The sequence below is a fragment of the Myotis lucifugus genome, unplaced genomic scaffold (assembly GCF_000147115.1).
Source record: "Myotis lucifugus unplaced genomic scaffold, Myoluc2.0 scaffold_635, whole genome shotgun sequence".
NCBI classification, from domain to species: domain Eukaryota; kingdom Metazoa; phylum Chordata; class Mammalia; order Chiroptera; family Vespertilionidae; genus Myotis; species Myotis lucifugus.
Genome location: NW_005871683.1, coordinates 192086 through 207715, shown reverse-complemented (window position 1 = coordinate 207715; position 15630 = coordinate 192086). Strand labels below are relative to the sequence as shown.

At 44.7% G+C, this 15630-nt stretch overlaps 1 protein-coding gene across 2 annotated transcripts; it reads right to left on the bottom strand.

The window, feature by feature from the left end:
* Window positions 1-1023: 1023 nt before the first annotated feature.
* CNIH4 (cornichon family AMPA receptor auxiliary protein 4) lies at window positions 1024-13514 on the bottom strand. Of its 2 annotated transcripts, XM_006105103.1 has the most exons (5): window positions 13343-13514; window positions 9385-9453; window positions 7110-7222; window positions 5376-5516; window positions 1024-1220 (listed from the first exon to the last, which is right to left on the bottom strand). In XM_006105103.1, exons 1-5 carry the CDS (start codon window positions 13409-13411, stop codon window positions 1193-1195), a joined length of 420 nt encoding a protein of 139 aa, XP_006105165.1. In that variant the 5' UTR covers window positions 13412-13514; the 3' UTR covers window positions 1024-1192. The 2 variants fall into 2 exon arrangements, with proteins under 2 accessions (XP_006105165.1, XP_023601979.1); XM_023746211.1 differs by lacking the exons at window positions 9385-9453; window positions 13343-13514 and adding an exon at window positions 12418-12698.
* Window positions 13515-15630: the final 2116 nt, after the last annotated feature.

Sequence of the window (15630 nt, the reverse complement as noted above, 5' to 3'; positions counted from 1 at the left end):
GAGGAAGGGAGAGACAGAAACATCAATAATGAGAATCATTCATAGGCTGCCTCCTGCACGCCCCACACTGGGAATAGAGCCCACAACTTAGGTATGTGCCCTGACCAGGAATTGAACCGTGACCTCCTGGCTCATAGGTCCACACTCAACCACTGAGCCACACCGGCCGGGCTCACTCAATTCCGTTTTGGATATGAGGATTGGTGGCTTCTTTGGTCATATTGATGCAAGGGGGATCCCTCATACATTTCAAAACTTTTTTCTTTCATAGCCTCAGGAAAAAGAGCTTACTTAAGACAAAGACATAATTAGTCATGATGATTGACCATATCCACAATTCAAATTAATGAATGTGCTAAATGTTTTTCATTTAACTTTGAGATTTTTAAGCCACCTTACACCCCAAGTAATTTTATGTTGTCAATTGGCACTGATCCACTCATAGGCAGTTTTGGGGAACCACAGGACTACTGTTATTACTTCAGCAATGAGACCAAGAATTAGAAGCAGAAGCAAGAAGTGTACTGAGAGGGACTAACCCCAAAGCTGTATTGAATGCTTATAGTGGGCCAGAATCTTAAGTATTGACATTTAGGCAAAACGTGGTATGTTTTATGGCAGAGTCCAAAGGGATTATTCCGTGTTGAGGCAGAATTGGGTGGCTAAACAAGGGGTGTGGTTAGCAAAGGATTAGAAAAATGTCTTTTTCTGTTAAGATTCTGAGGAAAAGGCTTTCGCTGACAGTCCCCTAAATCTTTACATTAAATACATGAAGCTGCCACGATAGAGGCGAAAGGTTAACTGGGCTGCTCTGTACTCGGCCTTTCCCGTCACGTGATGAGCAGCTCTGCTCGTCGAGCACGTTCTCCCTGTAAGTGTGCCCTCCCTTTCTCTGGCGAAGGTTGGAGTGGCAGTCCCGCTCCCACATCCAAGTTACCATCTTCAACGCACAGACGAGGACAAACACCTTCACATGTTGGGGTTCAGGCTAAAGTGGAGAACCAGAAATCTACAAAAACTCAATTCATGTTTTTTAAATAGTTTATATGGTAAAAATACAGCAAAAATATTTTTTTGTTCAAAGAGGAAAAAATATACTGCTATGGTTACGGTCCTAAGGATGATGTAAGCATCTCTGGCTCCTCGACTGCGCACTGTAGTGTAGCTGACTCCCACCACGGCTGCTCCAGCTTCAGTCATTTATCAACGCTAAGATCATACTGTGGAGAGAAGAAACTCAGGTTACCAACGTGTCCTTAAGGCAATTCCCACACAGTCTGCTGTGTCCCAACTCGTATCCCTAAGACTCAACTGGGAACACCCATTTGAGTAAAAGACATTGAAACCGAAAGAAAAGAAAGTCTATGTTGGGGTTTCTAGGTGCCCTATGTTTTTTCACTAAAAAATAAGGTAATCAAGGTGGGGGCGGGGAATACAACCTAAAACCAATATTGAGCTGTCATTTAGGAAAAAACAAGCTATGTCCAGGAAAAAACCGAATTCCCTAACCAGATCTTTGTACAGGCAACTCTGTGCCTGCAGCCGCCTCCCCATCCTGACCCGTCAACTGGGACATTCCTAGTCCGGCCTCAGTCAGCCTCTCCTCTGGGAAGCCGGCCCCTCAGCCCAGGGCAGTTGCTCAGGCTCCTTCCACAACTCATCTTCCCACCTGCTGGCTTCCGTTCTAGCCCTGGATGGTGAGCTCTTCTGAGACGCGTGCTCTTCTGACCTGGGCATCGTCACTTTCATATTCCAGAATAACATCCAACTACAGCAATCCCAGGCTCCTGGCTTTTACCGAGAGATTGTGTGCTGCTCCTGTGTGTCACCTGACATGTAGCAGTCTCTCAATACTCTATGAAAACCACCACAGTAACAAACTATCATTTCCTTTTACTGGAATCAGCTTTGCTCTACTGGGATCAAATGATGAAATACACAGAAATAACCTGGGATTACCAGTGGTATAAGTTGTTCAACGTTAACCATACTGAGTGTACTCAGTGCACACAACAGATTAATGGTAGTAACCAATATTTTTTAATATTTTTTTTAGAGTTTACTATAGGTCAGCACAAACCTCAGTGCTTACAGGCATGATCTCATTTAGTCCACATCACTGATAAGGTAGGTACTACTACTATCACATTTTCAGAGGAAGAAATTGAGGCACAGAGAGGTTAAGAAACCTGCCCCAGCTCACACAGTGACTAAGAGGTAGAGCCCAGATGCCCCTACACCAGTAACTAAACAAAAAACCAACGGCATAGATGCTTCCAATCTCTAAAAGAAGACGGGCATTTTTTCCCTTTAATTCTATTTCATAAACCCTGAATGAATGCCATAGGCAAGGCACCCAGGCAAGCTGTGGCCAGCGACACAGAAAGGAGCAGCATAAAATCCCTGCATTGGAAATCTGATGATTTTGGAAATAAAACCACTCAAACAACAGCAACCACAAGCTAAGAGCAAAGGACATCTGAGATGATTCTTTCATCCTGATCCCTTGAGCCATGGGTGGCTCCAAGCGGTAAGGTAACAGCAATGAGCCTAAAAATGACAAGCTGAGAAGGAAAAAGGAGAGAAGAGAAAGAGAGGGAGCCGCTGACTCAGTCAAACCCCTTCCAGGTGGCCTGTCATCTGCTCGGTTGTAAAGAACCACACCTTAAACCTGCCCCAGACGGCTTCCTGATTCCTCTGATCCCCGTCTTCAACCCATCTCTTCCCATTGCTTGAAATTCAACAACCGAGAGCTAAGAGACTGGCGTGCGTTTTTAATTCTTAAGGCGCCGTGTTGGTCTACTAAGGAAGACACTGCTCCCTAATCCTACATTCACTCCCGGAAGTGTGACCACAGTGCTGTGCCCACAGCTGTCCCAAGAAGCTCCTGCTAGCAAGACCAGGGAATGGCCCCTCTACTCTGCTCCAACAATGTAAAACCTGGAGGGGTGGGAGGATGAAGCAATAACCTTGAGCTAAGCTGATCCCCGCTTGCTTTTTGTCTCTTCAGAAACATAAGGGCCAAACCAGTTTGGCTCAGTGGATAGAGCGTCGGCCTGCGGACTGAGAGGTCCCGGGTTCGGTTCCGGTCAAGGGCATGTGCCTTGGTTGCGGGCACATCCCCAGTGGGGAGTGTGCAGGAGGCAGCTGGTCGATGTTTGTCTCTCATCGATGTTTCTAACTCTCTATCCCTCTCCCTTCCTCTCTGTAAAAAATCAATAAAATATATTTTAAAAAAAAAAACATAAGGGAATATATATGATGGTAAAGATACCTTCATATGGTTTAACTTCAAAAAGTGGCAAAAATGAAAATAGGTGTACCATTGTGTTCTTAACATTACATTTCTTTGCTCTTTTTTTAAAATATATTTTTATCGATTTCAGAGAGGAAGGGTGAGGGAGAGAGAGATAGAAACATCAATGATGAGAGAGAATCATTGATCAGCTGCCTCCTGCACGCCCCCCACTAGAGATCAAGGCCGCAACCCAGGCATGTGTCCTTGGCCAGAATCGAACCTGGGACCCTTCAGTCGGCAGGCCGACGCTCTATCCACTGACCCAAACCAGCTAGGACTGCTCTTTATTTTTCATCTTTAATACGAGGATTAAAAATTAAGCACATTAGCCCTAGCTGGTTTGGCTCAGTGGATGAGCATCAGCCTGTGAACCAAAGGGTCCTGGGTTCGATTTCAGTCAAAGGCACGTACCTTGGCTGTAGGCTCCTCCCTGGCCGAAGCCCTGGTCAGGGCTCGTGCAGGAGGCAACCAATCGATGCGTTTCTCTCACATCGATGTTTCTCTCTGTCTTTCCCTCTCTTTCCCACTCTTTCTAAAAATCAATGGAAAAATATCCTTGGGTGAGGATTAACAACAACAAAAAAATTAAGCACATTATCAGTGAGGTAGGGTATGAGAATCAGAAATTAATTCCAATGTGCTTTTCCGTCCTAGTTTTTAAAAAACAGAAAAGCAAGTAAGATAAATAGCAAAAAGGAAACCATCTAAACTCAACTTTAATCTACTCTATGCTAGTGGGTGAAATTAACACAGTCAAAGGATTTCAGGAGGCCTAGTTATTCAGAAAGAACTAAAATGGCTCTGACTTCTGACAATTTTTATTTTTTTTAATATATCTTTATTGATTTTAGAGAGGAAGGGAGAGGGAAAGAGAGATAGAAACATCAATGAGAGAGAATCATTGATTGGCTGCCTCCTGCACATCCCCTATTGGGGATCAAGCCCGCAACCCAGGCATGTGCCCTTGACCAGAATCAAACCCGGGACCCTTCAGTCCGCAGGCTGGTGCTCTATCCATTGAGCCACACCAGCTAGGGCAACTTCTGACATTTTTTAAGCCTGCTATCTCTATTCAGTTTCTAATTATTAAGACTCCTCTGAGTGATAGAAGTTTCATTCAGTGCAAGTTTTTCCTAACAGCCCTTATGCCCTTGTGAAAAATTAAAATTTACCTGCAAAAAAATAGGAATGATCTAATTAAGCTCAGATACAAAGGTTAAGCCTGATGTCTAGCATCATAAAGGCTTAACCAAGCCATACACATGACAACTTTCTTCCTCTGCTTTATCTATGGGTCTATGATAGGTTTAAAAAAATTTATCTCTAAAACATAGGGTAATAAATCTAAGTTTCAAACAGTGTCTGACAGCCAATCCTCCAATCCTTCATATTAATTTTCTTTTTAATATATTTTTATTGATCTCAGAGAGGAAGAAAGAGGGAGATATGAGAGAGAATCATTGCCTCCTGCACGCCCCACACTGGGAATCTGGTCCACAACCCAGGCATGTGCCCTGACTGGGAATTGAACTGTGACCTCCTGGTTCACAGGTCGATGTTCAACCACTGAGCCACGCCGGCCAAGATTAATTCTTACACTTCCAACCTGTTATAACCGAAGCCTGATGCAGTTTTACCAGAATGGACCACTTGGCAGGCTGGAGAATAGGCATCACACCTCAGTCCCTTATTGCCGAGAAAAATAGGCCAAGTTGGCTGTAAGTTGCCGAGAGCTGCTCCAGTGGTCTGGTATCCCATGAGTGGGACAAGCTTTAGGCTACAAATATTTATAACAGGCAGTGAGACCTCAAAACTGGACACTAGGAAAGGAGTAGCAAAGACAGTTTAAGCATGTTGACAACTTTACAGCTAAGGAATAACTAATACTACAGAGCAACTCTATTGTAGGTCAGACAGAATGCTAATGCAATGACATACACAAAAACCTACACACTGCAAGAAATTCACATAACCCCCCAAAGCTCTGCAATGTCAACGCTAAATCCTACAGAATAGTGTCTCACCCATCAAAAGCAGGCAGGGGGCCCAGGAAAGGCCGCTTTACAGGCAAACTCACCTGTAAAGATACATGAAGAAACAGAGCAGGTGGAAACCAAGCTTGATCATGGCTTCTTTCATGTGTGACTTCAGCTGCCCTCGATTGTGGATTTCTGTTGGGTCAAACACTCCCATGTTACCACTTGGCACCATAATGAACCTGATAAATTAAAGGATGCACACATATTAGAAGGAAAATCAACTCATCAGCAAAAATACTCAAAACTAAGTAACCAATAATCGTCAACCTTTAAAAGTGAGCCAATCATAGCAGTTTTAAATTCAGACCAAATATGAACAGGGGATTATGGTAAAGTCACAGGCCACCGCTGTTTTCCTTTGAAAGATACAACGCTGTTAATTTGTGGTGCAGTGTTCTGCCCTCTGAAACAAATACAGGAACACTCTAGAGAAGCGTATTTTATGCACTGAGACCCTCTTCCACATCTTCTGTAGAAAACCACTGGAGGGGGCTCCAAACCAAACCAATCTTATCAAGTTCTTAGAAACTTCTTTATCTAAAAGGTTCTAAATCAATTAGTGCAAATCCCTTCACTTTCTCATCTTCATAAGGAAGAGTAGTGTCAGACATAATTATTCCCATTTCTCAGATGATAATTAAAAGAGAGGGTCTATGTCCAGACCGGAAACCTCATCTCTGTGCTTCTGCTGATCAATAGAGAATGTCTCAATCCGCGTGGTTTATGAACAGTACCTCCCTTACAAGGCAATTCAAAGGAAACAGAACAGAAATGATTTAGAATAAATGCTATTGTGATGAAATAAAACTCTTCCATCAAGATAGTAAATGAATAGTTCAGATTAAAAATTCGATGTCTAATTTTACGTAACTACAAAAAAAAAAAAAAGATGAAGTGCCAAATACACAAGTAAGAACTGTACTTGTCATAGTGGTGGCGGTCTGACCACAGTGGGGAACTAGGAACGGAGCTGTAAGTCAACACAGAAGGTAAGGGCACCGTAAGCGTGCTCCTCATTCCACATCCAGACCAGTTCACACAGACTCACAATAGACTGCAACTTTTTAAAAAAATCTCGATAATGCTGTATTTAATATATTATAGTTAATACTATGGAGTCCTTTAGGACTTCAGATAACATGTAACATTTCCTATTTATTTAATATCACTGTGTCTGTAGTAGCTGCACATGGTAGTCTTCCTCCTTGATCGACTCCTTTTACGAATAAGGAAATCGGGGTACTTGGAGAGAAACCATGAGTTTAAGAAGAACCTGGGCTTCAACATCCAGACTGGGACTGGGAGCTCCGTGCCACACACAGAGCCTCGCCTGATACTGCCCGTGGCCTCTCCCTGCTTTCACGTCCAAGATTCTTGTAGTTCTCCCTCCCTCTCACCCCACACTCAGTTCTCAACCCTGATTCTAGGAATGCAAATGCCCCTCTGAGTCCCACGACTCTTCTATTGGAGAAGAGAAAGCTGTTAAGATAAAAAAAAAATGTCAGCCCTGACCGGTTTGGCTCAGTGGATAGAGCGTCGGCCTGTGGACTGAGGGGTCCTGGGTTCAATTCTGGTCAAGGGCATGTACCTTGGTTGCGTGCACATCCCCAGTAGGGGGTGTGCAGGAGGCAGCTGAATCGATGTTTCTCTCTCATCGATGTTTCTAACTCTCTATCCCTCTCCCTTCCTTTCTGTAAAAAATCAATAAAATATATTTTTTTTAAATGTCTTTAAACTTCCCCGACACGAAACAGTAAACAAACAAGACTCACCGATATATATTCCAAGTGGCAACAGGCAAGTTGAGAAGGAAGATGAACCAGTGCAATGAAACGAGCATTAATAACGTGACAATGGTGTGGCCAATCAATTCTGGAATGATCCACTGCAAGGGGAGAACAGAGCACACATCTCACTGCTGGGTTCTTCCTGAATGACATGTCACTTAAAGCTAAATCAGTGAAGGGACGGGGAACTTCCAAGCTAGTGTTTCAAGATATTTTTAGACTCCATGTCCCAGATTTGCAAACTGCTGTAACTGCTTAGCCCATGCAGACACATGAGGGCACAGCTTGCAAATAATGCACTTCAACTTCAACTATGTCTTATGTGTCCGTAGCAAATGTTCCAAGTCATCCACTAAGCAGGTATGAATGACAATTAGGGGGAAAATCGAGTAGTATTTACTTTCTATACCACTATCTATGCTGAAGCCCCTACTCTAATTTGGGACATATATCCACATGCATGCTGCCTTTCATGTCAGAATATCAGCCTTAACATTTTACAATCACACACACATACACACACTCACACACACACACACACAAAGACAAAGTACTTTAACAATAACAGCTCAAAGTTGAACAAATATGATAATGAACTAAGCTACCAGAATCCCAGCCTATTGGCTTTATAGCACCCAAATGCCCTTAGCTATGCTCTTTGTTTATTGGACAATGTTCTACTTCTCATGCCTCAACACTATGGTGGCAGGTTCTCAATTCATGAATGGTTCTTCTTCTTCTAAGAGTAGACATTTTTCTTTTAATAGAAGTTAATAGAAGCTAATATTTATGGAGCCAAAACCTGAGATTCCCTATTTGTAGAAATGAGGGAAGTAAAATTCAGAGATTAAGTAACTTGCCCCATGACTTAGTGGCACAGAGTACAGTAAGTCCAGGCTGCTGCCCCAGGTCTCTTGCATTTAGAGTTTTCTTTTTGCAAACAAAGAGGGGTTTTCTGAGCCTTAAACCTAATCTGCAACAAACTGAAACTTTTTAATATGTATATGCATTTTTTAAATGTGACCAATTTAACGTAAGTGTGAGCAGCAAAGTCAAACAAACCTGAAGTGGAATCATGCGCTATCCTATTAGCTGTGGAAACTAGGAAAAGTTACCTATAAAAATTAGCGTTAAAACAAGTACTTAACTTCAAAGTGAGGGAGTAATTTTCTCAGTAGAAGAATCCAGATAAGCTTTTCTTGGTATTTAGACTTTTATTTTTATTTTTTAAAAAACCAACAAATACCCACCTAAAATATTGAGAAAGCAAGCAATATAAAGACACACAATCCATCTTATTATATGTAGTCATTTCTCTAAAGATGAGAAGGCCTGAAACTAATTTAATGTTACATATAATAATATCTCAATAAAAAATTTAAAGAGAATTCTCAAAGCATAGCAGGTAAACATAAAATATTTTATTTAAATCTATTGCTGTATTAAACCATGTCCTGGAAAATTCGACAGAAAGAAAGAGAGGGAGGGAGGGGGGGAGGGAGGGAGAGAGGGAGAGAGAGAGAGAGAGAGAGAGAGAAAGGGAAAGAAAAGTAGAGAGAAGGAATATAGTTTACTAGAAATTTTAACTTTCCGAGTGTATCTTTATTTCCCTCTGGGCCAGAGAAGCTTACGTAGACTGAAGATGTGAAATCACTTTTAGGTCAGGCCAAAAGCACCTCTCAGTATTATTTTTATATGAACTTTTATCTAGAAAGCTCTTCTGTCTGCTCATCTCAACTGAATCAGGATCAACGGGTTTCTCTGCATCTAGACAAGCTCTGCCATTCAGAATATTCTTGCCAATTGAAAGTTCTGACTGGATACCAAAGGCAAAATGGCTGTCAAACAGATCTGCTAATTAATTCTATTTCTCAGCAAGCCACAAAAAGAAGGTCTTTCATTCAACTGAAGACAGATTAAGCTTTCTTTCCATGAGCGCGCGGGGGTGTGTGTGTGTGGGGGGGGGGGGGGGTGGGACACAGAAAACAAAAACAACCTCATGAGAAACCTTTACCTATTCTGAGTAATAACGTGCTCTGTGGACAAAGGGACAAGAAGCAGAATAAACGAACAAAATTCCAAGATAGGTCTTCTAGTAGTTTCATGATTTAAAACATTGCAAAACACATGATTCTACCAGCATTCCGATAAGAGGCCATATGCACTCTGAAATCAAACATACATGTTGGTTATCTATAATCTCACACAGAAAATGCAGAACTGCCTTCAATGTCAGCAAATGAGCAAAGAAATGTCTTACCTTGTTTAATTTCGAGCAACATGATCTAGCATTAATGTAATCACATTCTAAATCAGACAATGTAATGATCTGATGATCAAGATAAGGAATTTTTAGACTTCTTTTATAACAATTAAGTATTTAAGTTTCATAAAACAATCCCAGTTGCAAGGCAGAATTAGACTTGACTTGAAAAAAGTTAGTTGTTTCCTTAAAGCTCACTCATTTGACAACAGAATTTTCTCATTTGGGTTCCTTCAACAAATAAATGATTTTCACAAAATAATCCTTTCATTGTGCTCAATTCTAATGTGACCCATTCTATCTGAATTCCTCAAATGCCAAACAGTGGCTATAAGAAATGGAAAAAGAAGACCTATAAAAACAGTGTAAATGTTAAAAACCTGAATTCTCCTCAATAGTAGAGAAATAGTGTTTACTTATGATATAACCATAAAATGTCTTTCAAGACTTAAGATACATAAAAAGAAAACAGAATACAAAACTATAAATATAGCATGGACATGTTAGCAGTCCGTATGCTGCAAAAGTTGGATTACAAATGATTTGTTTTCCTAATATTTTTCTCTATTTCCCAAACTTTCTACAATAAACATCTATTACACTGGAATTAAGCAAAAAAATGGTTTTTAGTACAAAATATAAACTCACAAATAAACATTTGAGGGACAGATAGACGAAAGGAAAAGCCTTCAACTGGAAGACAATGCCTGGGCTTTACTTTAAAATGCCCAGCACCTCCCCCCACTAGCTGGGAGAGAGATGAAAAATAATGGCAAAATGCTGAAAATCACTCAAGGCGAGTGATAGAAACATGGGGCTTATTACATCACTGCCTCTACTTCTAAGTTTGAAAATGCCCAACAATGCAAGTACAAGCAAATGTTTTCCATTAAACTCTAAAACATTTTCATATAACTATTCCCCTATGACTTCAATACGCTATAGTCAAACTTATCGCTTTCTCCACAAATTATTCCAATTTGTTTTATTTCTGTCCATGACACAAGCATCACCTGCCCAGGCTCAAAACATGGAAAGTGGTGTCTGCCTTCTGCTTCCATCTCATAATCAGCTGCTACCAGGTCCTAGCGATCATTCCTCCCTAATTCCACTCTCCTCACTCCCTCCTTCCGCCTGCCCACAAGGAGCCCTCTTTTTCAAATCCAGATGAACGAACCCTAATGGTTTCTTACCTTCCAATCTTTCCTGTTTCCAACCCATTCTGCTGATTCATCTTCCTAGCACACCCCTTTCTGTCAACATTTTTCCATGGCTCCCTACTGCCTAGAGAATAAAAGTGGAAAGCCCTTCTCCTTAACATTCCAGGCTTCCAAAATCTGATCTAATTCAGCCTTTCCACCCAGAGCTCCTACTACCACCAAAATCAGCCATGTGCTCCTTAACCCCAGCACCCACAAATGCCATGGGCACACCTTTGCTCTTGCCCGGGTGTGATTATAAATAGCCACCCCTTTTCCTCCTCTGCAGGCGCTCTGTAGGGTACTAAGTCCAAAGAACTCCTATCCCTACAGAATGTCTACCCTGCCCACTTCCCACTTCTTGGCTGTAATATTAAGAAAGCTAGTTCAGTCCTGGCTGGTTTGGCTCAGTGGATAGAGTGTCGGCCTGTGGACTGAGGGGTCCTGGGTTCGATTCCAGTTGGGGCCACAGGCCCAGATTGCAGGCTCGGTCCCCAGTGGGGGGCGTGCAGGAGGCAGCCGATCGATGATTCTCTCTCATCATTGATGTTTCTTTTTCCCTCTCCCTTCCTCTCTGAAATCAATAAAAATACATTAAAAAAAAAAAAAAAAGCTAGTTCAACTACCCAAAAACACAGTCATACAATAGACCAGGTTTCATCAAAACACACCCTGAATGTAGGTTATGGTCGAAGTCAAATATTCCACCTAACATTTTTCTATGAATATTAAACTGGTATACGCCAAGGCTATTTTAAAATATCGAGCCTGACTTTCCAAACTGCAAAAACGAGAAACCCAAGTTTCATTCCCCTGAGTGTAAGCTCCAGTTCCTTTGTCACAAAAGGGACATAGGTCATCCAAACGCAGGCAGATGCTGCTGCCCTTTCAAACCTCATGCGACTGCACCAGAAGAAGGCGGAGCAATAGTTACTGACTATTGGCCATGGGACGGGCAATGCTAGGTGCTTAGCACCTGTTCTCACTACACACACACACACACACACACACACACACACACACTCGGGGAAGTAAAAACCCTCTACACATTTTAAAGAGAAAACGAGCCCTAGCCGGTTTGCTCAGTGATAGAGGCGTCCACCTTTTGAACTGACAGGCCCCCAGGTTCAATTCCTGGTCAAGGGGCACATGCCAGGGTTGTGGGCTCAATCCCCAGTGGGGGTGGGGGACTTGCAGAGCAGCCGATCCATGATTCTCTCTCATCATGGATGTTTCTAGCTCTCCCTCCCTCTTCCTTCCTCTCTGAAATCAATCTATATATATAAAAGCCTAAGCGACCAGAACGACTGGTCACTATGATGCACTGCAGCCAGTCAACTGGCCAGACTGGGGGCAGGGGCGCTGGCCAACCTCCTCGGCCCCTCCCACCGGCCCGATCACCCCCCAATCCGGCTGGGCCAGCTGGACCCCACCTGTGCACAAATTTGTGCACTGGGCCTCTAGCAAAAATATATTTTAAAAATAAAGAGAAAACGAAGGCCTAAGAGAGGTGAAGTAATGCCCACGGCGACTATCCAGCTAAGCAAGGAGGCCCGACATCAAACTCTTCTCCCACAATAATGCATGGAAACCGCACTCGGTAAAACCACCCTAAAAAGCCAAGATACTCGGGCCAACAAAATGTTTAAATCTGTCGGACAGGGGCACGTGTGATTTCCAAGGGGGGAAAAAAACAACAATGCAGTTTTTCCTGGCTTATATTTAATGACTTCAATGAACTGGGCGACAGCGAAGACTAGCTGCTCCCTCCAGGGCAGGGAAGAGCTGCAGCGCACCCAGCTCCTGGGGGGCTGGGGCTGGGTGTCCCCACCTCTGCGGGCCTGGAAATACAGCTGAAATGCTGTCCCATGAAGAGCTACCCACGACACACTGAGTTCTGAACCTGGACGGACCCAGAGAAGTGGGCACGTCGAGGAGCGACCTGGGAACTACAGACAGAGCTCGTGTCCAGCGGCTCCATTCACAGACCAGCAGCCTCCAGGGCAACCAAAAGAATCCACCGCAGATGGTTTATAAATGCATCCTTCCCAACACTCCCTACAAAACGGCACCTACAAAAGGGGGTGTCCTCCACCCATTTTTGAAAAAGAATCAACGCCTGAACGTAAAAGGTCCAAGTTCCTAAACCCGCGAGAACAAAGGGGCGGGGGGCGGGCGGCAAGGGGGGTTAAGGGTGGGGGGTGCCCAGAGAATGACCAGAGGTGGCAAAGCGCCTCCAACTCGCCCCAACGCCCGCGGGCCCAGGAGCGAGCACCCCAGGACGTGGGCACTCGCCCTCGGGACACCCCGCATCCGACAAAGAGCCCGGCCCTGGGGGGATCTCCAAAAAAAAAACCGCCAGCCGGTCTCTCGGGGGCCACAGGGGAGGCGAGCCGCGCCCCCTCTCCTCCGAAGACCTGACAAGGCCACGATGGCCCGCTCCGGGCAGGGCTGGTCCCAGCACCGCGGGGGCGAGCGGCGGCGGGCAGGCCCGGCCCGGGCGCTGCGGGAGAGGCGCGCTCGGACCCGAGGCCCGCAGCCCGGGCAGGGCCAGCGGGGCGGAGGAGGAATGCCGGGCGCTCTCCGGCCCGGGCTCGCCACACCCACTCCGGTCCCGGCGGCCCGCACCCAGGGGCCCGCGCCCGCCTCCTCCTTCCCACGCACCTGCCCGGGTCCCCCACCCGGGCCCAACCTCAGCCCGTCCCTCCGGCGGGGGCCCCGGGGAGGAGGCCTCCGCCCGCCTCAGGCAAGGATACGAAGTACACGGAGAGGAAGATGAGCGCGCAGCAGTCGAGGAGAGAGAAGACGAACACCACCGCCTCCATCCTCCTCCACGGCCGCCGCCGGTCCTTCCGTGAAACCGGTTCGGGTGCCCCAACCCGCCCCGCCCCGCCCCGCCCTGATAGGCTCTCCACTCGCCTTGCTGGAGCGTGTAATCCATTCTGCCGGGGCGCGCGGCATGCCGGGAGTTGTAGTCCATTTTAAACCGACTTGGTTCTGCGGCATGCTGGGAAATGTAGTTCATTAGGACGAGGACCTGTCAACGAGGTGGGCAAGGTCTCTCTACCAGCGGTTCTCAACCTGTGGGTCGAGACCCCTGAAAATACATCCTGCATAGCAGATATTTACATGACGATTCCTAACAGTAGCAAAATGACAGTTATGAAGTAGCAACGAAAATAATTTTATGGTTGAGGGTCACCACAACATGAGGAACTGTATGAAAGGGTCGCTGCATGAGGAAGGTTGAGAACCACTGCAAGAAATTGTGACAAGGAATTAATCAATGAGCATTTACTGAATGCTTGTAATCTTCTGGATACACAGTAGCATTTCCTTGCTATGTGAGAAATTTTCTTTCGATTGCACGCTGGACCCACTGGATCCCGTGACTTGGGAATGGTAAGAGGTTTTCATCTCAAAGCACAAATCTAACCTCAACCCTCTTGGCTTGACAACTGAGACTCGCCTTTCCTGATATCGGTGTCTCCAGAAATTTCACAGTCCCTTGTTATTCTCTGTCGCAGTGATGTTTCTCTCCACTCCTGATTTTAATATCTTTGAAAATTGAATATGTCATCTTATTCATTCATAACAAGTATCTACTGACTCCACCTCCTACTATATGCCAAGAGCTTCTTTGCACTCCAGAAATACAGAAATGAACAGGGCAGACAAGATGGTGTTCTCACTGGGTGGGTGGAACAGGCAATAAAGTAGCAACTAATTACAGAAAAAAAAGATTATTTTGAAGAGTCATAAGATCAATGGAGCAAGTTATATCAAAGTCACACATTCATTCAACCAGTATTTTCTGAGGATCTAGTTCTAGTATATACCAGGTACTGGACTTAGGGATGCATGATGAAAAAGTCCCTACACTCCTGTAGCTTACATTACAGTGAGGGAGACAAACAAACAAAAAACCCTCGCAAAGGATGGGGGAAAGGTGGGAAAACACTTGAAGATTGAGTGCTCAGAGAAGGCCAGGCTGGAAATGACACGTAAATTGAAATCGGAATAGCTACGTGAAGATTTGCAGGCAAAGTGTTTCAGACATTGAGGACAGTGACTGCAATACTCAACCGCTCATAGACTCATGCTCTTCTCAGGAATAGAGAAAATGGCCAATAGAGCTGAATTACAATGAATAAGGGTGAGAGAATTGGGAGAGGAAGTCAGAGGTGGGCAGGGCAAGGTCACATGAGCCTTGTGAACCTCTGGCAAGGAGTGTGAGTTTTATTCTAATACTAGATGCCTGGTGCACAGATGGGTCCCTCACCTGGCCTGCGGGGATCGGGCCGAAACCAGCTCTCCGACATCCCCCAGGAGACCCGGATTGCGATAGGGCGCAGGCCAGTCCGAGGGAACCCCCGGTGCACGAATCCATGCACCAGGCCTCTAGTATGCATATCTTTGGTTAATTTCTTCCCACCCTGCCCCCTGCCCCACTATCCCCAACAAACAATAAATCCTGTAACAACTGGCCCTAAGTGGCCAGGACTCCATTGATAACTGACAGCTTCCCTAACTTTTGTCCCAGTTCTTCCAACTTAGGACCAACCGGAAAAAAGCCAAAAATGCTTCCCCTAAGTAGTCATATAGGATGCCCTGCCTCTACTTAGCCACGTACAGCTTCCCTATGACAACAGTCTCCAATCAGGGCATATCCAAAGCCTTCCCTTTTGCAGTTATAAAGTGTTCCCATTCCTCTGCCTGTCTTTGAGTCTCTGCCAAAATGCAAGTAATGGTGGCTGACTCCCTTGCTATTATTGCACGCTCTGAAGAGTCTTTGCCTAGTCTCATTTAGGTGATTTTCATTTATTTCCATAAAGGGGATACTATGAATAATCGTGCTGGATCAAGAGGCAAGTACCAGGGCTGTCCTGAGTAAATAAGTACATAGGTCAACCTAAGTATAAAGCACAATTAGATAAGAGGCTGTTTGCTAGTGAGGTACAACATTTGCGGGGGTTGGGACTGGAGGAGCCAAGGTATGAGGAACAGGAGGTGAAATGTGCCACTACCACTAGGTGGGGCTGCA

Coding starts and splice junctions, on each gene's coding strand:
- CNIH4 (XM_006105103.1), bottom strand. CDS start 13,411: ATGGAGGCGGTGGTGTTCGTCTTCTCTCTCCTCGACTGCTGCGCGCTC. Junction 9,454..13,342: donor TCTTCCTCTCCGTGTACTTC/GTATCCTTGCCT, acceptor CTTGATCATCAG/ATCATTACATTGTCTGATTT. Junction 7,223..9,384: donor GTTGCTCGAAATTAAACAAG/GTAAGACATTTC, acceptor CTCCCCTTGCAG/TGGATCATTCCAGAATTGAT.